At 42.0% G+C, this 27605-nt stretch overlaps 2 protein-coding genes across 16 annotated transcripts; both read left to right on the top strand.

Moving 5' to 3' along the window:
• The first annotated feature begins 236 nt into the window (after nucleotides 1–236).
• On the top strand, nucleotides 237–27255 carry enc (R3H domain containing protein encore). 12 transcript variants are annotated; one of them, XM_020952072.2, is made up of 13 exons: nucleotides 8878–9128; nucleotides 12594–13621; nucleotides 14251–14801; nucleotides 16915–17791; nucleotides 17862–18018; nucleotides 18087–18240; nucleotides 18306–18638; nucleotides 18699–18922; nucleotides 19560–19976; nucleotides 21697–22645; nucleotides 22718–25174; nucleotides 25243–25342; nucleotides 25764–27255. In XM_020952072.2, exons 3-13 carry the CDS (start codon nucleotides 14274–14276, stop codon nucleotides 25817–25819), a joined length of 6252 nt encoding a protein of 2083 aa, XP_020807731.2. In that variant the 5' UTR covers nucleotides 8878–9128; nucleotides 12594–13621; nucleotides 14251–14273; the 3' UTR covers nucleotides 25820–27255. The 12 variants fall into 12 exon arrangements, with proteins under 12 accessions (XP_020807730.2, XP_020807732.2, XP_020807733.2 ...); XM_086834723.1 differs by having other exon boundaries at nucleotides 17877–18018; XM_020952071.2 differs by lacking the exons at nucleotides 8878–9128; nucleotides 12594–13621 and adding an exon at nucleotides 237–661.
• Rdh (Red herring) lies at nucleotides 8787–12807 on the top strand. Of its 4 annotated transcripts, none has more exons than XM_086834739.1 (2): nucleotides 8787–9128; nucleotides 12594–12807. In XM_086834739.1, exon 1 carries the CDS (start codon nucleotides 8819–8821, stop codon nucleotides 9044–9046), a length of 228 nt encoding a protein of 75 aa, XP_086690865.1. In that variant the 5' UTR covers nucleotides 8787–8818; the 3' UTR covers nucleotides 9047–9128; nucleotides 12594–12807. The 4 variants fall into 4 exon arrangements, with proteins under 4 accessions (XP_086690865.1, XP_086690866.1, XP_086690864.1 ...); XM_086834740.1 differs by having other exon boundaries at nucleotides 8819–9631; XM_086834738.1 differs by having other exon boundaries at nucleotides 8819–9534.
• Nucleotides 27256–27605: the final 350 nt, after the last annotated feature.

Below are 27605 nucleotides of genomic sequence, written 5' to 3' on the forward strand. Positions count from 1 at the left end.
AGTATAGTACTTTTTGTTTTTCTGTTTCTAACTTATATTTCAAATGAAACATTTTGCCGCTCTAGCTGGCTTAACATTTCAGTGTTGTAATATGTCAGCTCTGTAAACAACATGAGCGTTGCGGCGTTGCCAGACTGCTTCTCTTATCTAAGTTTTCCTTTCAATAGTACTTTTTAAATAAACTTCAACTTTAATTTGCACAGCGTTGAAGACAAGTTTTAACAGAAAGCCTTTGATAAATACGTTAAAGATAAAGAAAAATAATAATAATAATACCCAAATAACTTGAGCTGCCAGACTGAGTTTTAGAGTGCCAGCTGCGACAGTGTGACCAGCCACATTCGATTGCATTTTAACCAAACGTTATCGGCGGTGGTGAGGGATTTGTCGTACGGGTCTTACTGTTGAAAACCTCATTTTCTGTATTATTATTATTATTATCTCGTATCGGCGGTTTAAACAAATGTGAAAAGCATCGCGAAAAGCACCCACAACTGCAGCGCCGCCCCCCGCAGATCGTCCGCCGTTCCCAGCCGCAAAATCCGGAACAGCGGCCAAGAGAAGCCGAGCCAGTGGAGAAGGAAGTCAACAGAGGAGGAAAAAAAAGAATATCCAAGAAAAACAGCAACAACAATCGCCATGGCCAGCAGAACTGAAAATGGTGAGTTTGTAAGCTAAATTCGCAGGAAAAATCTAGAGGTAGAATCTGCAAATCAGTGTTTGCAGCGTGTTTTGGCCAGAGCAGTCAGTGGAAATTGTAACAAGTGATTTCGTTCGCGAGCGTTTTGGCTTGTGGAGCGCCGGCTGCAGTTACGGAGTTACACAGGGTTGTATGCCTTGTCTAATTGGAGCAGAATTCCATCTTTGTTTGTGGAAGAACTGCAAAACTATAGTTTATTTCTATAATATTAATTTCAACAACTGTGGTATTAATAATGATTTATCCATACGGACGGTCTTACAAAGCTTTAAATCAAAACTTCTCGTGGCCGGCTTCCAGTACGTAAACCATTATTCAATTCTTGGAAAATGCAATTTTCTAAGAATTTTGTTGTCCAACAGTTAACCTAAACTTTAACACGCAGACTATTCGAGATATAAAATATGTAAGTCTACTTTGTGGACTTGAAATCTTATTCGGAATGAGTTAAAACTTGTTCCTTGTCTATTTTTTTATTGAATTTTAAAAAGGATTATGGGAGCATAAAAATCATAGGTAGTCTATTAACAATAACTTATATTCGTGATTCTTAGAACGCACAACTTTTGGAAAATCGAAACCAAATTGAAAATCTTATCTTTTCGGGCAAAACAAAAAACTCTTCCTATATTAACTTTAATTTGTCAGGAACCCACAACTTCTGGGGTACAATATCATCACATTCTTGTTGTCAGTAAGTTCTGTAAGTTTCTTCCTCTTTGCATTTGCTCGATTTATAGAGAATGCTTTTGTTTGTGTTTAAAATAGATTCGAAATGGCTCTTTGGCCTGCGTCCGCCGCCATTGTCGGCGTTTTCGAGTGGGTTTTTATTGAAAATCTATTTTGCGAATCAGGCGACCAGGCTGGCTATCATTTACTCCTACCTTGGCTCTCTACCTTCCCTCTGTGCTACGCCGCATTTCTCTCGTTTGTCTCCAATTCTCTCTTACACCGGGTGGCGTCGCGATCATGTCGTCAGGTTTGTTTGTTGCCTCTCCGAAAAAAAAAAACAAAAAGTTAACCCGGGAATGACTTTACTTTTTGCGAATATATATTTAGGGGACAGCGGACAAGGGTAGGATTATCGTAGATCAGGGCTAGTTATGGACCATCTAATATTCTTTTTATACCCTTCAAGGTTTTATCATTTCAGTTAGAAGTTTGTAACAGTGGGAAGCAGTAAAATTAAAATTTTTTTTTTTAATTGGGTATGAAGATTTATTAACCTACTAAAATCTAACTAAGAACAGCTTTCTCAATTAAAATAAATGCTTTTTTGGCTGAGATATGAGTTTTTTAAACTTTGATATGTTCAAAAATTTGCATATAATAATATTGAAATTAAAGGTATTTGGAAAACCCCACAATTATAGTTTATACATTCCCGCATGGCTGTACCTTTATTGATTCCTTTATTCAGGTGTTTACTGTGCATTTATTAACACCGAATGCAATTGCAACTGCCACTAAACGTCGCTGTTTTGTGTTTTTCGCTCTGCCTTTTGCTCTGTTTATTGTTTTATTCGAATATTTGAATATTCGTATTCGCATTCGATGAGGCCTTAGAGACGATGATGTTCTCCCCGGTGATGATGACGATGTATCTTGGGTGATGCTATAATCGAAATGTCGTCGTTGTCACACAATGTTTTAGATGTTGAAAAAAAAGAATGCAAAAAGAAAAGAAAACAAGTATTTAGACTTTTGTTGCTGCGCTCCGATTCGCTTCGCCCGTCCGATTCGTTGTCATTACACAAATACAAAAAAAAAAAAAAGGTTGAATGCAAATCTTACTGCAAAAAAAGTATTTTTCATTTGAGAATTTTGGGAATTTGTGTAAATTAATTTATTGCCTTTGTTCATGCCATTTGCTATCTCTTGTTATTTTGTTTAAATTTTTAAAGACATTCTGACAGAAGCCGTACATCTTTTTTTTGGGACAGGCCAACTCCTGTTGGCCGAATTGTTTTTGTCACAATCCTATTTCAGTTCGAGTAAATCGAATTCTTTTTATAAAAGGGGAAATTATTTAAAAAGCAATAGTATTAAATCGTATTTTCCCCCCTTAGATTAACAGTGTACATTTTAGTTTTACATATGGAACATAAAATTAGACACACTTAATCTACAGAAAAAAGGGTTGAAATAACTGAAATATAACTTAAATTTAAAGGGAATTGAATTTTTAAATAAAGGTATGTTTATAAATAAATAAATTAGCAATGGATCGAAGTATACAGAAGTTTCATTCCAAGCTTAAACTGTCTTAATATGTACCCTGAACTATAAGAAATGTTCTAAACTTAGAAACGTTTGGATTTTGTGGTTAACATAGAGTTTATTTTATTTTAAGTATGGTAATATTTAGTGTATAGTATATCCTGAAATGTAGCTGTTACACTTATTTAATTGCCACTTTGGTTTATCGAGGTCCATCTGTAGTTCGTTTCGCTGCATCTCATGAATAATCGTCTATGATAAGAGCAGACACATGACATCGCATCGGTTACGCCAGTTTTGTTTGTTTTTGATTTTGATTTTGATTCGGAGGCCTCAAGCCGTGGCGGCCTGTCCCCCATCCAATCCCCTTGATCCATCCTGTACGTTTTCCTCTTTAGATTCTCTGCAGACAAAGTTGCGATGCCAAGCGAATTCTATTCCCGCAAAAGAGGAAAACTGAGGAGGTGGTTGGGCGGGCGGGCAGGAAGACAGGTTGGCTGACTGGGTGCGCCTCTAGGCCCGTGCAGATGCTTTTTGCATATTTCATAATTCCCGCAGGTGGCTATATGGCTACGTGGAATGAACCCGGAATATGGCTGTTATACCTGCAGACAACGGCCGAACAATCAAATGGCCCCAAATGTCGGTTCCCAGGTGCCCCTTTTGTATATGCAGCAAGAATTTTTCATATGCCAAATGAATGATTGAGGATGGCGAAGGCGAAGGTGCTGGAGATGTTGTCTAGGCAAATTTAGCTCCTGTTTTCCTATTCCTATTAAATTTTTCCTTTTTCTCTGATGTATCACTCCCGTTTAGAGGACATTTGGTAGTCTAGCCTTTGCACCACAGGACTCTAAATGTTACTTAGCCTGGACCTTAAAACTTTTTGTCATGTGTCAGCTGAAAACTGGAAAGGAAACTAACTGTGGGAAGCCGAAGCTGATATACCCTTGCAGTTTTAATTATAGGATCAAATCAATATTTATCTATATTTTTATGACAATTTTTTTCGATAAATTAAAATTTCAAAATCTCATAAATAGGCCAAAACGCCTTAATTCTAAATCGGAAAGCTGTCCTATGTTAGTTTTTAGAAGTTCAATAAATCTGCATACTCACATTTAATATTTAAGAAATAGAATACCCTTAAAGAGTATAAAAAGGCTGGAAAAACTTAAATCGTTTAAATGACTTTGTGGTCCTTTGACTTAAGGATACCTTTTTAATATGCAATATAAATAACTTATCTTGTCCTGATGAGTAAAAACGTAATGCTGGCCTTCTTGAATTTTAATTCCTTTGACTGCACTTAAAGAATAGAATTTAATTTGTCATTTAAATAATGTTCTGCTTTTTTGAATCCAAACAAAAGCCAAGAATCACATAAATAGGGTATACAAAACAAGGACCCACCTGATACCTGATGCAGAAACAATCCGAGACAGCCAGTTGAGGGTGACTGTATCCATCAAAGCTGGCATAATCAGACGAGAGAAGTGTCGGGGCTTAGGATTTAGCTGCAAAGGAGGTGGAGGAGAGGCAAGGATGAGGTTGTTAGGAGCGCTTAAATAAAGTCTTCTCTTGGTTGTCTGCCTGCGTGTCCTTCTGCCCATTTCTTTTATTTTTTTTTTCTGTTTTGCTGTTGCTTGTCTGGGTCAAGCTAGTGTAAGTGAAAGGAGGTGGTTGGTGGTGCTGATGTCCTTGCCTCCTTTCTCAGCCAAACGTTTGTTGTTAACACCTTTCATGGTCGTCAAGACACGAGACGTGGCATGGCCCAGTCATTGTCACAGGCAAATTAATTAAAGGACCCCCCCTGGGCGATGTCGTAAAGCATTTAGCATTTTAATTGCGCCATAAAAGCAAAGCGGGGGCCGACGACACTGCCGAGGAGGAGGTGTTAAAGAGGTGGCTACAGTGAGTTGGCTTGCTCGCTCAGGTGGTCCAGGAAGGGATGCCAGGACTCTCAGCAAGAGTTGACTCTGCTTTGGCATTTGCCGGCTAATTAGATTAGATTTGCTTGCTTAATAACCCCCAGCAGGATCATCACAAAAGGATTTAATGGCCAACACCTTCTAGTTTCCTCCATGTCTTTGCTTCGCTTCTGTTTAGGTAAAGTCTTTAAGGAAACTGAAAAGTTATCTAAAAGCAATTAGAACATATTACTAAATTAATCAAGGAACTTACTAGAAGTTATTTATATTAATTAATCCTTAGTCAAGGCTTTTTAAATTTATATTTGTCTCTTATTCATTTAAAAGAACATATAAAATCTTCTTTTGAGAGTTAGTACAGCTCGTGGAACTTAATTTTAATTATTTTAATGAACCCTATAACCATTATAAGCTTTGCTTTTCAAGGAAACCTGTATTCTATTAGATTTTAAATTAAATTCTTGTTATTACCACGAGGGTTCAGGAAGGAATCGGTACCGTTTCGGTGAATGCATACCTTTGCATGCCTTTAGGGCGAACTTAACTGGGCCAACACCGGCCACACCCACTGGACACTGTGTGTGCAACCAGCCACCCCCCCTTAAAGTCAACCCTCCTCCTGGATACTACTGCAGTTGCCTGCGGAAGTGACAGACGGATGCTGGCAGTATCCTCGAGTCCTCGCATCCTCGCATCCTCGCTCGGCACTTGGCCTCGAAATGCGTTGCGCTTTTAAGCTCACACGTGCGGCGAGCTTAAGCTCGGTCTCTGCCTCTCTCTCTCTCTCCGATTGTATAGCCCTCTCTTTCTATACGTATTTTCCCTCTCTTTCGTGTCTTTCTCCGGAGAGCTATCTCTCCGAGTTGACCCAAATAAGATGTCGTAATTGCAGGCGAAAGGCGCGACATTCACGAATGTGCAATTACATTAACCGAGAGGAGCAAGAGAATCAGAGAGAGAGGAGCAACAGTCTCGTGTGGCTCTCCCTCTCTCTCTTTGTGTACCATCATGTCCTGTTCCATTATCATCATTCCAGTATTTTTTAAAAATTACACTAGTTAGCATGGCCAAAGTTATTAATTATAGAAAGAGTTTCTTCCTAGGAAAAGTTTAAACAGAATTTTAAAAATCAATTTCAAAATATTTGTTTTCCTATAATGTAACATTCTGTAGCATAGTTTAAAATAACTTTTTAAGAGATTTTCCATTTATAGAATACTTTTCAACACCATTTCAATAGATAACTTTATTAAAAATTTATGTTTACATATTTTTATTACATATTTATATATCTGAATGAAACATCTATTTTGTCGATTCGTGTAATTTATTACGACGCATTTGGGGGAAACGCATTTGACATCCCCCAGATGCTTTTTCTTCCTCATCCTTGCTTAGGCAAAAAAAAGTCTCCCGAGAGCAGTGAGAGAAAATGAGAAGGACATGCCAGGGAAGGGGGATGCTCGGGAACCATTTGGCTAATCGATGCAAATTATTTCGCAATTTGCCAGAGCGAGACAGAGCGCCAGGAGAGTGGGACAGAGCTAAAGTATCTGCCGGATTGTTAGAACAACTTTGATTGAATTCAAGGTCCCGCTAGACGAAAAGTTGCGTTATTGCGTTGTTTGCACTACAATTATGTTGCATACTTCGAGGGTGGAATTTCTATGCTACCATCTCTACTCCTGTGTGTGTGTGTGTGTTTGTGTTGTGTTTGCAGGGGTTTGTTTTGTTGTTTGCTGGTGTTTGTAGTGGAATCTAGGACACGCTTCACCTGACTTTATCTCACAGTTTGTGGTATTGAACGCAACAATGCAGATTTAAAGAAGTTGAGATGGTGACTAGGAAGACATTCTATATTAAAGATAAATAAAAATTATTATTATATTAGATAAAAAAATAAGTGTTTAAAGTTTGTTTTTCCTTCAATTAAAATCTGCAAATTATAGGTTTTATTTCAAATTTCTTTGATAAATTAATAAACCAATAAATTAAAGGGTTTTATCATCACGAAGCCTCTTAAAAATTCTTAGTTTTAACTTTTTTTTACAATCAGATTAGAAAATAAAGTTTCTTAGTTCAGTATTTAATACCTAAACTATATGTAATTATTATTTATATTTTTTTTTTATTCATTTGTAAGCCCAAAAAGAATTCTTCCTCCGATTATCCTATGCAAAGGTAAAAAGAAAACTAAATTGAGAGGGAACAATTGTGAATGCACTTCTGGCTTAACATTATTGGCAGCAACAATGCCCTGTCTTTTATCCTTATTCCAGCATTTGCTGCTCTCTTTCCCACCACCCTCCTTCCTCGCTTTTTGCATACTTTTCCCATAAGCAACAAAATTCTAAAAGCTTTTTTATTGCCCACTCAAATGATGAATGCATTCATCATCAGGAGAAAAAGAGAGGAAAATAAAATAACTGGCATATTCCGTTAGGAATCAAATGCAATTTCAGGCTCCAAATTGACAGATATGCAAGGGGGAAAGAGATAGAAAGCGAGTAAGAGGATAGCGATAAAAAGAGATGGCGGCAGCTTCAACTGATGGACACTTTTTTGGTCAATTTAGCAGTGATTTGCAAGGATAATTGAATTGGAAAAAAATTCTATGCTTGGCCAGGGTATAAACGATGATTTATGGCTTAAAGTTTTATATTAAACATGAAGGAATATAACTTTGGGGATCCGAACATAAAAAAAATATATATTGAATGTTATTATTTCTATAATAATTTTCATATATGTACATTTCTGAATTAATTTCCCACCTTTTTCTTATGAAACTTCATTGTCCAAACTACCCTTTCCATTTTTTTACCCTATTAAAACTATTTCCATTCGTTTTGCTGGCTGGCTTTCACATAAACAATTTGATTAAAATAGTTTCAATTCCAGATTTAGATTGCTTTGATGGAAACCCCCTTCTGGTATTTACATTCAATTAAAACTGAATTCGATTTTCAGGTATAGAAAGCATCATCGACTTTTACGAAGTTTATTATTTTTTGTTGTTTTTGTCATAAACATTCCTGTTTGGTTCTTGCTCTCTCTTTTCCACTCTCTCCGTTGCCCTCACACGCACTAATAGCCACATGGTCCAAGGTCCTTTGGCGGCCTGCTAGGAAGTGAAGCCAAAGAACCAAGCAAGCAGCGATATAGGCATTTATATCATATAGAGGGATATATAGGCAAAAACATACAGAAAAACATAAAAGGACGACGAGGAGATGCCCAGTAACCAGAAGAAGGACTACAACAACTGCAGTCGGAGCAACATACGCATACTAATACGCACTAGGAAGGACAATGGCAACAACACAAACAAACAGGGACAGCGGCATTCAGGAGTAGCAGCAACAAGAAGGAGTAGATGAGAACACTGGGAAAAATGCTGCTAACTTAATACACTTATTTTAGGAGAGAAATATAGACTTTGTGGGGACTCCTTTATAGGCAACATATTTCATAGAATTCAGAACAGAAAGAGTAAGGGGATGTAAGAGTGTGAAGGGGTTTCCATATTACGTATACGACTAGTTGCACAAAGTAATGTATAATTATTCTACAAACTTTAAAGGAAAGGTAGAAATGGGTCATTGATTTATATTTCTTTTTGAAATTTAATTTTTTTAATTAATTAGTTTTTAAATGAAATTTTTTGCAAGTGCTTCGACGACTGAAGAGTTGAGAGCAAATGCCACCCCAATAAGCATTTTAGCTCTGGGCCATGGGACATCGGGTGAACTACAGTGGCACATTAAACGGGGAGAGAGGTGAGAGGTAAGAGAGAGAGAGCAGGAGAAAGAGCGGAAGTGAGGGGAGCAGGACAAGCATACGCTTTAACCTGTTTTCCGCAAAGCTTTTACGCACTCCCAGCGCTCTCTCTTTCCGCAATAGAGAATGAATGAGAGCGAGCCACTGAGGCTGCTTTTGCCACCCTTTTGTCGGAGGAGATTTTCAAATGAGAGAACTTCATAGAGACAGAGAGAGAGAGAGTGAGTGTGCCAGGCTGGTTGGGACAGTATTTTTCGCCAGCGCCAGCGAGTTGGCCCAGTATCCATTCGGCCGTGTTCCCATAATGTCCGCCAGCGGTCGTCGCTTCTGTCGCAGCCGTTGCCAAAGTTGTCATTGTCATCCGTACCAGCAGCAGCAGCAGCAGCAGCAGCAATATCCACAGCAGCAACACTAACAGCAGCAGCAACATCAAGGAGAAAAATCGGAGCAGCAGCAGCTTAAAAATACATTTTTCACAATGAAGCAAACGAGCGGAGGCAAGGAAAATTAGTGCCCGAGAAAATTCGTTTTTTTTTTTCTCAGCTACAAGAAAAAAAATACAAATTATACAAAAATAACAAAAAGTGAGAGAGCAAGAGAGTGTGAGTGAGAGACCTCTAAGGGAAATGGAGAGAGAGAGAAAATCCAGAGAGTTGGGCTTTTATATTTCGGACAGGGGGCTTTGCTCAACATACAACATCCAAAAACGAAGGAAAAACTCAAAAAACAAATCGTCTTGAAAATGGCACGCGCGTAGCAATAAATAAACCAAAAAAAAAAAGAAAAACTATACAAAAACTAAAAGAAGCAACAATAAATTTCAAATCCAAATCGAAATGGAAATCGGTTTCGGAATAGTGCTAACGCTGAGATCGCAGACACCGAGAAGTAAATGGGATATAAGTAAAGCTCCTCATTTATAAAAAGGAAGCCCCTTTCGCCGGGCAGCAGAGTGTGTTTAAAAATATATATACAAAAAAGTGCAGAGAAATTAGTGTGTGTGAGTGTGTTGCGAAAAATGTTTTCGAGTCGCGAGGAATTTTCATTTGGTTTTGAAGAAGACAATCTTTCTTTTTTTCTGCTATTTTGTGGCATTTTTGGTGTATTATACATACACAGTCTCACACGTTTTGCCCCCACACAAACACACACGGCCACACACACACGGATAAAGGCGCTCGGCAATTTTACTCGGGTTCGTTTTTCGTTTTTCATTTCGTATATTTTCCTCATTTTCCCCTCCGCATTTTGTCGAATTCGGTGACGTTTCGTCGAACAAATTAGTAGAGTTTTTCCTGGTTCGTGTGAGGGTAACTGTTGAAAAGTGCATGTTAGAGGGAAAAAATATTATCGTCGTGTCAACAAATTATAATCATTTTACTATATGGTTTGTGGCACGCCCCATTTCGCCCATTTTTAAGTTATCCTCCTCCTCCTCCTCCTCCTCCTTTGGGGGCTGCCTCAGTTTCCCCCGGATTTCCCTGTCCTTAGCCGCTTCCTTTGCTGCCTTTGCGAGTGCATCGCAGCGGCACTTCCTGCTCGAGCTTCTGGATTGCAGGCACGCGGTGCTCTCTTCTAGTACACTTGGGAAAACCAGGAAGATCAGTGAAAATTAATGTCTTATATTCTTAGATAAAAGTAAGGAATTTCTTGTCTTTTTTTTTAGGATTTTATTGAATGATCTTTTATAAAAAAAAATTATACAATTATTACTCCAATGAATATTTATACCCTTGCAGGGCATTATAATTTTAGTCCTTAGCTTGTAAATATGTGAAAGTGTCATTTCTGACTCTATATATATTTTTGATTAGAATCAACAGCCAATTCGATTTAGCCATGTCCTACTAAAAAATAACATAGGACAACTTTCCAATTTAGAATTAATGCTTTTTTTTGGCTTAGTTATGAGTTTTATAAACTTTGATTTGTCGAAAAATTGTCATATAAAAATATAGATAAATATTGATTAAAAGGCATCTATTTTAAATTTAGTTATGATCAAGTTCTATACGATCCCATAAATCAAGTCCAAACTGCAAAGGTATTTAAACATTGGCTTTTTGAAATTGGTTTTCTTTTCTTGATAGTGATTTTTTGATTTCAACAAATCTTATTTAAAGTTAAAATAAAGTCTTATCCTGGCGTGCTTTGACTCTATTTCTGCAACCCTTTAGTAAGTGCTTAATTATTTCTTCCAGTGTTAATACCGCCAGGCTCTGGCTTTCTCTCTCTCTCTCTCCCATGAGTTCTTCGCTCAACATCTCCCACGCAGGCGCCTTGAAGCTTTCACTCCGCAGACAACCGCAACACATTTCCTAGTACTCGCTGCCTCGCATTTCCTCGCTCCTCGCAGAGCTTTTTGTTTGTCGCTTTGAGCGGGTGGCAGCAGCTAAAGGGGGAGGGAGGAGTGAGTGAGTGAGTGAGTGAGTGAGCAGCTGTAAACAGCGGGAAGGCCAAGTCGCTAGCAAAGTCGTAATGCCATGGCACATGCAAGCGATGATACTGCTGCTCTCTGGCCCCCTCACGGAAGTCGTCGGTCTCCTCCTCTGAGAATGCAATTTTCCGACTCTTGTCCCAAATATTCCTCGACGAACTTTGCCTTTGCCTCGTTTCCATACTTATTCTCAATTCCAAGAAGAAAATGCGGAGAAACGAAGGCAAAGACTACAACGACGGACGACGACGACGTCGTCACCTTCGTTTTGGTCGTGTGCCACACGTCGTATGCGTGTTTCTTTTTAAGGCGGCTACGTCATCTGTCACCTGCCTGCCTCCCCCTGCCCTCTTGCCATCTCACTGTGCTCTCTCTCTTCTGCTCCACCACTTCTCTGTCCTTCTCCCTATATGTTCTCAATGCTCTTCTCCAAATCTCGTTTCACCGTTTTCGCGGGTATTTCCCAGAATATAAGATTCAAGTGCGACTGTCATGACATTTCATTTCATTTTCTTTTTATTTTTTGTGTTTTCTTTTTGTTGTCAGGTGTTTTTAGGGGTGGTCTCTTGGTACCTTCATTCATCTATTCTCACTTTCTCCTTTGTTTTTTGTTCTTATACGATTTTGCATTGGTTAATGTCATAAGCCTTTTGTGAGGAAAATTGCTAAGGAAAACTAGGGCAAAATTATGATAGAAAAAGTCAACTGGCATTTGAAAATGAGTAAAAAGTATTCCATTTTTTAGGATCCATTAACTATTGTGAATGTGTATACAAAATGTCTGTCTTTCTGTTACCTGACAACCTTTTGTTTATTATACTTTTCCACTGCCCTTTTAAATCATATTTCTTCCCATAAATTTGTAATTAAAAAAGCGTTTTTGTTATACAAATTCTGGCCCCTTTTTTTTTGGTGCAAGATTCCTTTACTTGCCACACCGAGAACCACCGACTTGCCTCATTTATTTATGCAAAGTCCATTCAACTCGGACAGATAAACATCATCGGATTGTGCAACATTTATTTTTTTGATACGGGAGTTTCAGGAGCAACCCTTTTAAGGCTCACAAAAAAGTGAACAATATTAGCTAGCTACCTACTTGGCAATCAAAGCCTCAAAATAATTGTACTGAACCTGAACCAGTCCCTATAGGGACAATCAGGGAGCTAAAGGAGCTAAGGAGCTATAGGAGCTGGTAGAGAGAGCTTGCGAATATAATCCACCCTTTTAATTGTGCCGAGGGCAATATTCGCATCATGAAATCGGTTTTCTCGCCTTTGGGTACTTCGGCGTCGTCGTGCAGTTTTGAATATCAAAATAAATCGTAAACAAGGTCATATTTTTTATTGGTGTGTGTGCGTGTTTTTCCCTATTAAGTTCCTCCCTTTCTCTCAGCCTCTCGCTCTCTCTCTCTTACTTGCTCTCTTTCTTTCTCTCACTCTCGCCAGAGATATATGGCTCTGGCGTGCGCGGAAAAGCCCTCAAATATCGTGCTCTACTAAATAAACTTCCTACGACTTTGCAGATAGTAAAATAATGTGTGCCACTAGAAACAACTGGAAATCAAAGAAATCCTCACAGAACCTGAACTATATAGACATCAACAAATACTAAACCGCAGTGGAGTATCTCCATATGAATAAATAAACAAAAGGAAATATTGTGAAGGAAAAATAAAACATAACATAATACAACATAATATTAGGCGAGAGAAATAATCACAAAACAACAAGAAGAAAGAGAAAGCTTTAACTAAAATATTTTTAACTATACAATATACATACATATATATTATAAAATTAATTATAGAAATAGCCACTTAAGTGTTTAGTGCATAAATGAATTAATTTTTAAACAAAAATAACTGGGAAAATCAAGCAAGTGTACAGACCAAAGAAAAGCGAGGGCAGCTTCTGATTTTCGGTGATATGGTGTAAATGTGATAAACAACGTTATAAAAAACAAACAAACAAACAAACCCCAAATACAAAAACCAAACGTTTTAAACTCAATAACATAAACAATACCAAAAAAAGAAAAAACGACAGGAAACCAAAACAAAAATTGTGTTTTATTTTTCCTCTCTTCGCAAAGTTTTTTGCCACCAAAAAATCCAATACAATAACTATTTATCTACAAAATCCTAAGCCTTGCATCTTATAAACAAAACTAAACTGAAAGTAAACTAATCATAAGTCGCACAAAAACCAAAGAAAATCGAGTGAAAAGCAACATCAGCGTCAGAGTTATTTGGTTCAACCTCTTTTTTATATCAAATATATATTCTCTCAACTGCACTGCCGCAACTTTTCGACAAATATGATTTTTTTCTGAAACAAAAAAACCAAAATATTAAAAAAAACTTTTAAAATATTCGTACAAATATACTTAAAACAAATAAAAGAAACTATGCAGAAATTCTTATGAACCGCAGACAGCATAAACCAGAACAAAAGACAAAATAACTAACCAAATCTAACGAAAATTTGTTAACAAATTTTTGGAGCTACATAAAACCGTGTAAACAAAATGCAATAGTCTAACTCACTTGAGGTAATTATTTATTAATAAAAGTGTGGTAATTGCATTTACTTGAGATGTGTTATGGTGTTATGAGAACTACTTTGTTGTTTTAAAAATTCCTTTGATAAATTGTGAAAGAAATAAGGTTTTTTTTTGTCATAAAGAAAAATTATATATGTTTTTGTATAACTATATATAGAAGCAGTACAAATGTTTAAGTTTTTGAACTGAAGAAAGGAAAGTATGACCTTTCGATCATATTATACTTGTCTCAATGTAGTGTCATAATATCATTATTAAATATATATTATATTTTCATTCAAATATATTTGTTTACAGAAATTCTAGTTACTTTATTGGATATATTTAAGTATTTCTTATAATGGATGGAAGTTAATAGTAAATATGATCAGTTGTGTGCTACTTTCTGAATCCTAATCAAAGAACTTTACATATTTCTTGATTATTATAATAAATAATATAATGGATGGAAGTCAATAGTAAATATGATCAGTTGTGTGCTATTTTCTGAATCCTAATCAAAGAACTCTACATATTTCTTGATTATTATTATAATAAATCAGTTGCTGTCCTTTAATTTATTTATTAAAATTGATAATTATTTACTAACTTGTACTTTTTTTACTTCTTTTTTTCAGTACACTTGACATAAACTGTGATTATGAGTTCCACAAAATCTCAAGTAGCCCTAGCTACGAATATTCCAACCAATTTATCCTCTGCCGCTTCTGCCTCAACAGCGGCCGCTGCGGCCGCCGTTGTAGTTGTTGCCAGTGCCAACGCCGCCGTTGCCTCAAACACTAACTCATCCTCCGGATTGGGAGCGGGTGTGGGACTTGGAGGAGGAGGAGGAGGAGTAGGAGGAGTCACTGTTGCTGCCAGCGGACCTGCTGCAGTCACAGGATCAGCATCTTCCTCTGTCCCAACGGGATCAGCAACGGGAACAACAACTGTTGTTGGAACTGTTGTCCCAACAGCAGCAGCAGCAGCCGCAACATCCTCTGTTGTTGTTGCCACCGCCACCACCACTGTTGCAGCACCCTGTGTTGCTGCAGTAACCACAAGCAACTGCAACAGCAGCAACAGTAATAGTAACAACAACTGCAGCGAGGAGTTCCAGACAGTGCCAGGATCCGGAAACGGAGGAGCTGCCAATTTGGGACGCCAGAATAGCTTCGGCAACAGACGGGTAAGTTGCAAAATAAGTCTAGGTAGTTGTATAAATATTTAACAAATTTAATAGTTAATGGGACAGCTAGGACCTTTTTTAATTAATATATAATGATTGGACAAACACTAGAGCCAAGTTAATGATATTTTAAATATTTAAAGAGTTTTTCAAAGGGTATTTCAATTAAAGGAGCACATAAGAAGCTCGCTTCCTTAAATAACAACATACATCTTATGACTTAAGGCATCCTTGCCTTGCTTGTCATAAATTATTTAAAAGTTAGGGTCTGACAATGTTTTTTATGTAGCAAAAAAACTTTCAGAATGTGGAAATAAGGTTAATTTGAAAATGCTTGGACAGGCGTAGGCGAGGATTATATAGGTCAGGTCACATCTTGTCAGGTGTCGAGTTGCATTTTGGGCTCCTCTCCGCTCATCATCATCATCTGGTCGGGACTCTGCTCTCGTTTCTCTCTCGCTGGGACAATCTCTCTCGCAGGATGCACACACACACACTCACACACACACACAATAAGTGCAGCCATGAACTGAACTCTCGAGCAAAAGAGGATACACGCCCAAAAAACCGTCTAATAAACTGGGTCAGGTCACTGGCAGTCCAATGCGGAGGAGGAGCCCTGGTGGGTGGGTGCGGGAATGGGTGGAATTACTATATTCTGCGAATCGCAATAGCTGGAAATTCCCCAATCGACCCCGAAGAGAGTGTGCAGCAGAGTGTGCAGTGTGCAATTGGTAAACGTGTTTCTGATTGCTCCTGGCTCCTGCAGTCAGTTACTGCCGCCCCCATAATCCCAGACGGCTCTAAACGCTCTTTTTGCCAGCACACCAGAGTTCAAGGTTTATGTATGTATGAGTGGGTGGTGTGGGTGTTGTTGGACACCCCTTTTCGGTCAACCCAGTCGGTTGCCTTGGTTAACTGCTCATACAGGATTTATCGTCAATCATTGTTTATGTGTTCGGAGCGTTAGAGTGTTTCTTCCCCCTGTGTACAATTTTTGGGAGCATTCACTGGCAGCTGCTGCTGCTGCGTGGCTCCAAGGTCGATTTATTGATTTTTCCCCCCCACAATGAAAGTTAAATGGGCGGCAAATCAGATTCCAGGAAATCTGTTTTATAATTTAGTATTTGAGCAGTAAGACAGTTTCGGGGAATTTTTGTTTGTAAATTAGCCAAGCCTGCTCAGAAGTTTTTCTTTTAAGTGGGAAAAGCGGTCAATTGACTGGTAATTAAGTTGAATTTTCGTGTTTGTGACAGATTGAGGAATACAATAAAGGTTCAAGTAAATATATTATTTGTAAATACTTCCTCTGCTCTGAGTTTGAACCTTATTGCTTTTACCTTCCCTCACTTCTTTGAGGCCTCAAGTGTTAATTTAGACCCATCGCCACCTTTCAAGTGACTTCAACCAGCTGATTAATGATGTCAGTCTTGGGAAAATCAATGAACGTAGCAAACAAATAATAAAAGAACCAAATTAATGTGATGACTAAACTTGAATCGACTGACAGACTGACTGAAACGAACGCCCCAGTGAGTTTCATCCTCGATATCCTCTGTCCTTCAGGTCGCGCGAATAATGTCAAAAGGCAATCCGAGTCCCAGGCAAGGATGGGGTATATACAGTATAGTATAGCCTATCGTATATTATACGGCACAGAGGCGGAGTTTACTCCCTTGCCTGTCTAACCTTTTCGGTTTTTCCGGTGAGAGTGTGAGACGTCGAGCCGAGTTTGTTTTTCACATTTCAATGTGCCAACAATTGCATCATGGCTTTTCACTGTGAAATGCCGTTCAAGTAGGCCTTTTGTTTAGTAAAGTAGATCATCTTGTAGGACTTTTAAAATGAGAATATTTATATATTTTTTAAATAGTTTGAAGATACAGAGATTTAAGTCAGGAGTCTGGCTTTTAAGCACCACTAATATATAGTCAAAGCAAGTATATTTTATTCGAAAAAGAGGAGCTTCATAACAAGGCTTTACTGTACACTCACCTGTAGTGGTCAACTTTGGCATTCAATTTTGGTTTACTAATTTGAAACTAATTACCTTACAACCCCCCGACAACTTCTGATTGCCCCTTTTCCTTTTCGTTTTCCCCCTTTGCAACAGGGCAACATGAAGGGCAAACATCTCACACGCAGCCATGCGATGCGTGAGTCGACATCGCCGCCGCGCACGCCAACGCCGCGCGCCGCCTCCGAGCAGCTCCAGGGGGAAGCCCATGAAAACAACAACAATAATAACAACAACAACAACAATAATGCCATAATCAGCAATAACAATAACAACAGCAAAGCACAATCAACTGGAAGGGGCAACTCGCCGTTGATGGAGTCGCCACCTGCGGTGATTGTCACTAGTCAGCAGCAGCAGCAGCAGCAGCAGCAACAGTCGCCACCGAAGCCGCAACAGAATGTGCCGCTCAGCAATGAGGCAGAGTTCCCAAAGCTATCGCCACCAAAGAAATCCGGCGGACAGCACAATCGCACCAATAGCAATGGCAGCGGCATGGAGTATAATAACAACACCGGCGGCAAGAAGTTCGTGGTGGATCTGAAGGCCAATGGCCTGGACAACCAGAAGCATCAGAATAACTCCAATAACAGCAACAGCAGCAACTCTTCCACGGGTGTCATATACAACTCCGGAATGAACTACAAGGCGGCGGATCGACATGATCGACATGAGCGTCACGAGATGTCCAGCCAGAACAGCAATCTGAGCAATAACCACGACGAGGAGCCGTATCACTACGAGCCCAGGGGAGCTGGCGGAGGCGGTGGCAACAAGAAGCATCGAACCAACAACACCAACGCCAAGGGTAACAAGCCGCGCTTGAAGAATCTTGGTGGCAGCTCATCCGGTAGCATTGATGGCGGCAACAACGGAGGTGGAGGAGGAGGAGGCGTCGGCAACGGCAACGTGTCCAACAACGGCAACTCCAACAATTCGAGCAGCAACAACACCTCGGGCTTTATATCGCGCGGTAAGTGTTATCAGCATTATGTGTGTGTTTGTGGCCAAAATATCCCGGCTTATCCACTCACTGATTCTAGTCTTTCATCAATCAGAGAACTCGAGCGAACAGTACACGGACTACGGTGGCACCGATCTCCTAATGTTCTTTCGCGACACTCTCAACAAGAATCTCAAGGATCGCAATATTCTGCTCAAAATCGAGAAGGATCTGATGGAGTTCGTTCAGGAGAATAGGTGAGTCAATTATCCTTAGATTAAGATCATTCGAAATTGTGAAAAATTAACTCATTTCTTCTTTGCAGTCGCGGCTGTGAGTATCGTTTTCCGCCCGCTTCCTCGTACAATCGGATGTTGATCCATCGCACCGCCGCCTTCTTCGGCATGGAGCATAATGTGGACACCGAGACGCAGCAGTGTGTGATTGTGGCCGTCACCAAGGGCACGCGCATACCAGAGGTACAAATAAATCGGCTATAAAACTGAATAATTATCCCTAATCGATACTTTACCCTGATTTGCAGATACGCTTCCAGTCGCTGGTGCGCGACGATGCACGCAAATCGATTCTGAAGCGGGACACGCACAGCTTCGACGAGGTGCGTCAGTCACCTTACCTGTGTCCCCTCTCCCTGGATCGCAAGGCCAAAAGCTTCGAGGAGCGCGAGGAGGACTATGATCGGGCGCGCAGTCGTATCTTTAGTCGAACTGGTGGACCTCAGGATGGTTATTCCGGAGGCGGTGGCGACGAGGAGTGCTACGGAGGCTGGGAGCAGCAGCAGCAGCAACAGCAGAAACAATCTCAGCAGCCGCCCAGGCCAAAGAGGCCCAATGGAAAGATGCTGCAGATGCAGAATGTATGAATAAAACTGATGTCACCGGGAAAGTATTTACTAACTTAAATTTTTGCATTATAGTCCACGGAATCACGCGATGGATCGATGCGTTCGGGCGGCGGAGCCGTGCCCAAGTCCCACAACTTTGGCAACTATGGTGGACCACCCAGTTCCGGTGGTCCTGGTAACAATTCCCTGCCGCGCGGTGATTCCACAAACTCCAACAAAAGCGGACGCGGCTTCGTCAAGCAGGACTCCACTGGCAGCACCTCCACACCATGGCGGCTGTCACCTTCCAGCAGTGGGTGAGTGTTCTCTGAAAGCCACAGGTTTTTGTGTTATTTGTTTAAATGTTAAACCGGAACCACTAGGTCTAGGAAAAGTTAATAATTATTTTATTTTTAATTTAATCAGAGTTTGTAAAGAATTTAATTGAAAAGTTTAATGTAAACTCTCAAAAAGAGAATGACACAATTTCTATATTCTATTATTGAACTTCAATATTGATATTACAATTTTCCTTGATATTCTCGATATACATTGCTAAACAGAATTATTTCACCATATGTTTAGCATATAATTTAAATGAAGACAATTTATTTGGTAAAATATTTATGATCTTTTTTAACTCATTTTATGAAATATTACCTAGTGGAGCCGGTAAACTATAGTTAATTTATCTTAAAACCATGTCCATGTACCCAAACTCAAAATCGCTCTCGCTCCCCATTTTATTTAAATCCAAAAATAATTTAAAATTGAAAACTAAAAAAAAAAATACGAAAAAAACCAAACCGAAACCAACCAAAATTTATTTATGCCCCGACAACAACAACAAACGAAACAACAATGAACCAACTACCAACCAACCAACAACAATCAACAACATTTTAAACAATCCAACAACCGACTCCAACTCCAACCTCCCCAACCAAACTCCAGCTACAAGACTCGCACCCAATCCGTGCGCTCCGACTCCGTCACGCCCTCGCCCACGGGCTACGGCAGCGACAGGCAGACGCCGGAGCTGAACCATCCGCCTCCGCCTCCGCCCAGTCACAGCCATGGCCATAGCAGTCACAGTCAGAGTCACAGTCATGGGCATGGCCATGGGCATGGGCACAACCACAGCCGGGTGTCCGTGGTTGGAGCACCGGCGGGCACAGCCGACTCAACAACGCCGCCCCTGGGAATAGTGGGAGCCGCGTCCTCCGGGTCGGCATCGGCATCGTCGTCGTCGTCGTCCAACTCCTCGGGGACATCGGGACTCGTCTGGGCCGTCACAGACATTTCGAATGTGCCAATTGGCAGCCTCCTCATTGATCCGCAAACCCTCCAACCAATTGTCAATGCAGACGGGTAATTTACAAAAACTAAACCAAAGCAAATTTAAACCACACAAACATTAAAAAATAATATTGATAATATTAATAACATGATATATACAAAAATCGCTGCAAAATTTTTCGTATTTTTCCAAACAATTTCTGCAAATGCTTTATTTATTTGTTCTTCGACTTACACATTCTAACTCGAATAGAAAGAGCGACAAATGCGGCTTTAAGGCGCAGTTATATATGTTATATATATATATATCTAATTTTACAGATATATTTCCGTATTTGTTTAACTTATCCTTATAAAAGTTATATACATTTAATATTAAATACCAAACCGTAGAAGTGCATATTGAGTTAAAAATAACTATATTTCAAAAGAGTACAGAATTTTAACGCGATATTTACAAACATTTAAAATGTATTATTAATGTCATAGTAAATATTTAAGGCGATCAAATTAATATCTCTAAAATTTAGTAGAAAACTCAATATTTGTTCAAAATAAATATTTCCATTTACAATTTCCAAAGAGTAATACATCAATTACGCAAATCCCAATGTTTTCTGTTAAAATAATTGCTTGAAGCTTAATTAAATATTTAGCAAATATTTAAAAAGTATCCAAATATAACACTAGCTATGTTTATATATATATATTATTTATTACAACTATTAATACGTTCTTATATATGTGAAATATGCAACATTTTTAGCTTTTAATTTTTCGTGCCGACTTGTTGATGTTGTTTTTGTAAATTATCTGCCTAAACTTGAACTAAATTAACCGACACCAAGTGCAATCGACTAAATATCGATTATAACTATTCGCCTCTCACCTCTCAATCTCTCTATATCTCTCGATCTGTGCCTCTATCTCTCACTCCACACCACCACACTTAGACACACATCTAAAATTCCCAACCAGAGGCAACTCGAACCTAGGGATAACAGAAGAATCGATATATTGATACTACATTGCGCAAAATTCGATATATCGATCTTCTGTTTGATATATCGGAATAATGTTATTTAAAAAAGAAATCAAAAGAATTAATGAATGAATTGCCATATTTTTCTTTATTTAAAGATACATTTTTAATATAATATTGAGCTGATATATCCAGTCTTTTCCTCTCAAAGTTTCACCTTTCCATAGCCGCAATCAAATCACCAAGCTTGCCTTGCCTCCAGCGTTGATCAATAACTCCAAGAATGAATATGTATCCGTGTATCGTCTGCCAGTGTTGTCGTCTTATTCTAATTGTTGTTCGTTCAAATTGCATTTCGCATTGTATCAATCAATCAATCAGCCGATCAATCCATTTGTTGTTGTTTTTCGATTACTTTTATATATAATCCTAAATGTCTGTCGCTGTCGCTGCCGTCGCGTCGCCAACACACTGCAACAAAATAAATATATAAATAAACTATACAATGAGCAAAAACTCTGACAACTAATGTCAGCAGCAGCTTGAGCCGTCTGTACTTTCCTTTTATTTACGTTATAAAGCTGCGGTCAAAATAGAAAATATTGAAGATTTTTGATAAAAGTAATTTCTAAATATAGTAAAGTAACATATTTTGATCGCCGCTTTATAATCCTTGTACTTACTTTTGTCTATTCGAACGTTGCATGCTGCCGAGCGAGAAAATACTTACCAAAATGACACACTCAACCCTATTTAGTTGATCCCTGGCCAAGTAATATTTAAGTCTATATCTAAATATAACCTTTGCAGTTCCATCTACCACTACGACCCGTCCAACCTACCGCCCAACCAGGCGCTTCAGCACACGGGAGGCAATCAATACCAGTCGCAGGGCAACCAGGGCAACTCCTCCTCCGGTGGCTACAGCAACTATCGCAAATCGTCACCGCATTTGCAGCAGCAACAGTTGCAACAGCAGCAACAGCAGCAGCAGCATCAGCAACAGTTGCAGCAACAGCAACAGCAACAGCAGGTGCCACCCCAGCAGCAGCAGCAACAGTATGTCACCACTGAGCTCTCCTGTAGTTCCACCGAAAGCTACGCGGAAGAGACCCAATCGCCAGGCATGGAGTGCTCCGAGGGATACGAGAGCTACGAACAGCAGCCGCAACAGCAGCAGCAGCAGCAGCAGGATGGAGGCAGCGTCAAGGGCGACGATTGTGATAGCTTGGCCAGTGCCACGGCCTGCCTGAGCATTACCACTTCCACCTCCACGAAGAACTATGATCGCATCGAGGTGCAAAAATACAAGAACCAGGCCACCAGTCCCAATATACCTGCATGCTGTGGATTGAGTGACAAGCCGCTGGAGATGGATGCAAATGCCGGAGCTCAGCAGGAGCCACAGGAGCCGGAGCCACTGGCCGGACCCTCCTCTTCCACCTCATCTGTGGGCACTACCGCCGAATTGCTGCCGGCCAGCCAGACGCCTTTGCCACTGCAGCCTCTAGTGGCTGCCGCCACGCAGGTGAACTGCGACCTCCAGTCTGTCTCGCCCAGCTCCACGCCCTACAGCCAGTGTGAGGTCAAGACACCCAGCCAGAGCCACGGACCTAGTGTGGCCGTCGTCGAGGAGCCAAAGACCACCACCTGGACGTATACGCAGAGCTATCAGGCGCCGGACGGATCCACCGTCTTTCACACCACCACAACGCCCAACGGGGCGGCGCCCTACTGCGCCACCACATATCAGCAGGGGGTGAGTTTCAGCTAAAAATCTGATCATAATTCAATGAATCCTTCCACTAATACGACTCTTCTCTCTTTACAGCCCGATGGCAGCATCTACGCGGTGCCGCAGGGCATGGTGTATGCCGCGTATCCACAGCCCGGCGTGCCAAGTGCCGGCGGCGCCTCACAGCCGCTCTTCCAGCTGACGACCAGCAGCCATCCGCCCGCTCAGACGTTGTTTGCCTCACCCGAGGCCGGCGGCGAGCTGGCCGGTGGCACCTACATGATACCTGTCTTCGATCCGGCCCAGCAGCCGCGTGAGGGTCTTATCCCGGCGCAGGCCATCTATCAGGCGGGACCGGGAGGACCAGCGACGGCGACCACAGTGATGCCGATGGCAGCAGCGGCCGCCTATCCAACGGCCCAGTTCGCGACTGCAGCGGCACCCAATGGCGGGCCCATCTACCAGGCGCCACTCATCTACTCCAGCGAACCCGGCGCCGGGGGTGCCCAGCTCCAGCAGCTGCCCATGGCCCCGTATCCGATCCAATACTCGTATCCGTATTACCACCCCATCTCGTACTATGTGCCCCAGCAGGCGGTAGCTGCCGCGCCCATGGTGGCAGCCACCCAGCCACCGGTGCAGCAGCAGGTGCAGCACACGCACCCGCCGGGAGCTGGGACAGCAGCTGGTCCCCCAGCGGTGGTGTCAGCCCAACAGCATCACCAGCCGCATCAGCAGCACCACAATCACCAGCATCAGCAGCAGCAGCAACAGACGAGCAATGGCGGTGCGGTGGTGAGCTCCTCCAGCGGCTACGGAGGACGTGTAAAGCGTACGCCTGGCGGCGGATCCATTCACTACAATCCCAGCGGCTACCAACCCAGTTCGGTGGGCCACCATGCCGGCGGCGGTAGTGCTGGTGGCCATCATGCGGCGGCCGGTTCCGCCCAGCTGATTGCTGCTCCAGCGGCCAGCACAACCACATATCATGCGCTGCCCACGCTGACGCTGGCCCATGGCGGCGGAGCGCCTGGCACGGATCTCAGTGGTGCGGCGGGAGCGGCACATGTGTACGCGCTGCCCGCCCAACACGCCACCGCGTTGATCCCAACGAATATCTTCCCCTACGCGGCGGCAGCGGCGGCGGCAGCAGCAGCAGCGGCTGGCGGTCCAGGCGGTGGTCCTCCCACAGCTCCCCAGGTGGTTCAGCAGGCGCCACCACCACCACAGGCCGGGCCACATCATGCATTGATCACGGCGGCTCCCTTCTATCCGGCGGCAAGTGGGAGTGCCATGGATCAGGTGGCCTCCCAATCGGCGCCCAGCACGCCAGCAGCTCCAGGAAGACAGGCGCCGTTGTTCAGCACTCCGCCGGCACATCCCGGCAACAATGGGAACAGCAGTGGCAGCAGCAGCAGTGCCGGAGGAGGCGGCGGTGGTGGCTACCACAGCAACAGCTCAACGCCACACTACTACCAGAGCCAGAGCAGCAACGAGGGAGGCGGCGGCGGCTACTCACCCTACGAGAAGCGGAATAATGGCGGCGGTGGCGGAGCATCTGGAGCACAAACAGTGGGAGGAGTGCGCAAGCCTTATCATCCCGGCGGCTACAATCCTAGACACCACTCGGTTCCACTGGGTGGCATGCCCTCCGGGGCCAAGACGCCGCTTCTCAACTCCAACAACGAGCCAACGCCGCGTGCCTCGCCGAGCAGCGTGAGCCTGGGTGGAGGAGGAGGAGGTGGTGGTGCCGCCTCCTCGTCTTCCGGTGGAGCCACCAGCGGCAGCACTACCACCACCTATCACCATCGCGGGCCACCGCCACCCCATTCGATGGGAGGCAAGCGGGAGAACAAGCCCAACCAGCTGCCGCTCATCAGTGGCCCACCGCCGCCCAGCTATGCGACGAGCTCGAATCCCGGCGGCTATGAGACCAAGCCACCCATTCGTCTGAATGCCGGAGCCGCCAGCTTCCGAAGCCAGAAGTCCATGACCCAGAACCAGGACTATCGGCGCAGCGTTTCCCAGCGCAACTCGCCCAGCGCCAATGGCGGCAATGGTGGCAGTCATGAGAGCAGCAACAACTCGCCCAACAGTATTGCTGGCAGCAACAGCAACAACAACAGTGCCGCCAACACGCCCAACGCTGCTCCACAGCCCCAACAACCGACCCTGGTCACCAGTCACTCCGGCGGCTATGTGGTCCTGGACCAGGCCACCGGAGCTGCCATGAATGCTGCCTCACCGCCTACCATTTACCTGGGCAGCGCCGGCGGCGGCGGTGGCGGAGCAACCGGTGGTGCTGCTGGGCCAGCGGCTGGCTCGAATGGCGGACCGCAACCAGGTGGCGGCGGCGGCGCCCGCTCGCACATTCCCACAGCCCAGCTGCATCATAGTGCCGCTGCTGCAGCCGCTGCGGCGGCCGCTGGCAGCCAGCAGGCCACGGCGGCGGTGCTGAGCGGCGTGGCCGCTGCGGCCGCCCTTGGTGGCTACAATCCAAATGGGGCGTCCGCCGGCGTATACTTCAAGTACGGCCAGACGTACTTTGCGCATGTGAGTAGCAATTGGGATCTATCCTGAATTGAGTGGACATTAATCCTGGTCTATTTTCTTTTCATTAGCCCTCGGTAGCCTTGCCCAACAGTCGACGGTCGCCGTCGAATGATATCCGGCCGCAAATGGCGCAGGTGGCCGGAATGTATCCCACTATGATGATACAAGGTGAGCAATACAATTAAAATTAAGCTTTCATTTGCTTTAACAAATGCTTAGAACTTGGGAATTAATTGGAACCAATGTTTAAAAATCTCATAGCTCAGCCAAAAAATCATTAATTTCAATTTGGAAAGCGCTCCTATGTTTGTTTTTCATAGTTTAATAAATCTGCATACTAAATTTTACTAAAAATTCAATTTTTTGCCAATTTTTGAAAATTTTAACGATGTAACCTCTAATCTTTTTTTGGGAAAATCGAAAAATGTTATATTTCAACCGGACATGGCTAGATCGATTCAGCTTTTGATTCCGATCAAGACTAAAAACAGATCAGACTAAAATTATAGTACCCTGCAAGGGTATCAAAATTAAGGGTATCAAAATTCGTTTCGACTAACAACTAATATATTCCTTCTTCCCTTTACAGCGCGTCATCCCAGTCGCCATCCGAACCCGAACTACAAAGGTTCGCGTCCGCGGTAAAGCCAGCCGGAAAAATCCAATATATAGGAAACCCAAAAGCAAAACAAAAACTACATAAACATAACGGCATACCTAAGATAAATATAAAAATAGCAACCTAATCTAGTGGAACATAAAGTAGATGACAACCATAATACTAGGAGAGCAAGTGGAGCGGATGAATGGATGAACGGATAAACGGATGGCCGGAGGCAAGGAGCATAGGCCTCGTCGAGTGCTGGCCGCAGAGAGTTGTCGGGCATTTTGGTAGCAGTAGCTGGAGGACAAGAGAGACAGTGGCACCAGGAACCAAAACCGAACTATAAGGAGCCGGGGGAGCAAAGCCAGAGTGGGAATGGGGGACCCGACAAAGCATAGCATATATGGCCTCTATAGAGTTAAGTTACCATTACTGAACCGCTACAGAAAGAGGGAACGATCAGGAGGAAGGATAAGGAAGAAAGGAGGAAATGAATTGAATGCTGTATATTTTGTGCCATTACAAAAATAGTCTTTAAATTAAAGAAACGAAGAACCGATGAAGCCGAAGAAGAAGCAATAAATGAACACACACAACGACGGACTGAATACTCTCGACCCGGACTTGAACTTGCACTCTTCCGCTTTCTGCCGCCTTTCACAGGACATTCGGGTAGACTTTTAATTCTCAGAGATTGCTCTCGAATGAAAGAATCTCCCGGAATTCTCAAATAATTCCAAAAGCTGCTACCAAAAAAACGAGGATAAAGTCAACTATTTATACCATGTCGCCTTGCTTTTTGGTGTGTTTAATTGAATGCGTTTTAATTATGTTACAAATCTCAACCGAAAGCCAAGAACAGAAACTCAACAACAGCAACTGACTGACCTTGACCAGTACCTGGACTCGGACTAGAAACCGGACCCGGACCCGGACTGCTGCTGCTGCGCGAGTCTTATATCTAATTTTGTCCAGCAAAATTGTAGTGTAAAGCTCTTCTTCGACAGGGAAGTCTCTCCGCGACACAGGCCACCAAATCTGTTTATGAAAATCTATAATTTAGCGAGTCAATTATTATTATTTCGTAATTTTAATTATGGAAACTTTGTTAAATTTGATTTTTGATTTTGTGAATTATTTTCCTTATTACGTTTATGTTCTTTCGAAATAGAATTTCCTTATCATTTTCTGTTCCTTAACTGCAAAGAAGTTGCAGCTTAAAAATTTCGTTGTTAAACATAAGCAAAGTAATAATAATAATAATAATAATTATAAAAGCGAGGAAAAACTGAAGGATGGAGCAGTCAAGCAGCTATATACATTTATTGTTAAACAAAATAATTAGCTTAGCGTATAAACTACATATGTATATGTACCATCTAAATAATATAATAGGCAAGTGAAAAGAAGAGAAAAGAAAAGAAAATCGAAAAGTATATAATAAAAAGAGAAGCCACATGATTAGTTAAAAGTTAAAGCCTTGTTGCGTTGCCTTTCCTTTTGGTTATTACTTATTATTGTCTTAAATTTCCCAAGCTTCGCCTGGACTTCACGTTTTCCTTTTCAGCTTTGGATTATTTTTGCCTGATTTGCCTGATTTTTGTACAACGAAAACTGTGTGTGTGTGTTGTGTTGGCAGGACTTGTCTCGCTCGCTCGGAACTTCTAGAACTGTATGTCTAAAAATGTACATAACAATAATTTACAAACGACAAGAATATAGAACGAGTATATTATACATAATAGCCAGTAAGTAGGTCAGTCTAGGATCATATATCATTCGCATTTCCATTAACCCTTTTCCAACTCGAAGAAGCTCCATTGTGCG

This window comes from Drosophila serrata, unplaced genomic scaffold (genome assembly GCF_035046125.1).
Source record: "Drosophila serrata isolate PLE 108 unplaced genomic scaffold, ASM3504612v1 contig_273, whole genome shotgun sequence".
In the NCBI taxonomy this organism is placed as follows: domain Eukaryota; kingdom Metazoa; phylum Arthropoda; class Insecta; order Diptera; family Drosophilidae; genus Drosophila; species Drosophila serrata.

What these genes read in the sequence shown, in the direction of transcription:
- Rdh (XM_086834739.1), top strand. Translation starts at nt 8,819, where the DNA reads ATGAGAGAACTTCATAGAGACAGAGAGAGAGAGAGTGAGTGTGCCAGG.
- enc (XM_020952071.2), top strand. Translation starts at nt 14,274, where the DNA reads ATGAGTTCCACAAAATCTCAAGTAGCCCTAGCTACGAATATTCCAACC. An exon ending in GAGTTCGTTCAGGAGAATAG is followed by an intron (nt 18,019 to 18,086) that starts GTGAGTCAATTA and finishes TCTTCTTTGCAG; the next exon opens with TCGCGGCTGTGAGTATCGTT. An exon ending in GCCAGACGTACTTTGCGCAT is followed by an intron (nt 25,175 to 25,242) that starts GTGAGTAGCAAT and finishes TCTTTTCATTAG; the next exon opens with CCCTCGGTAGCCTTGCCCAA.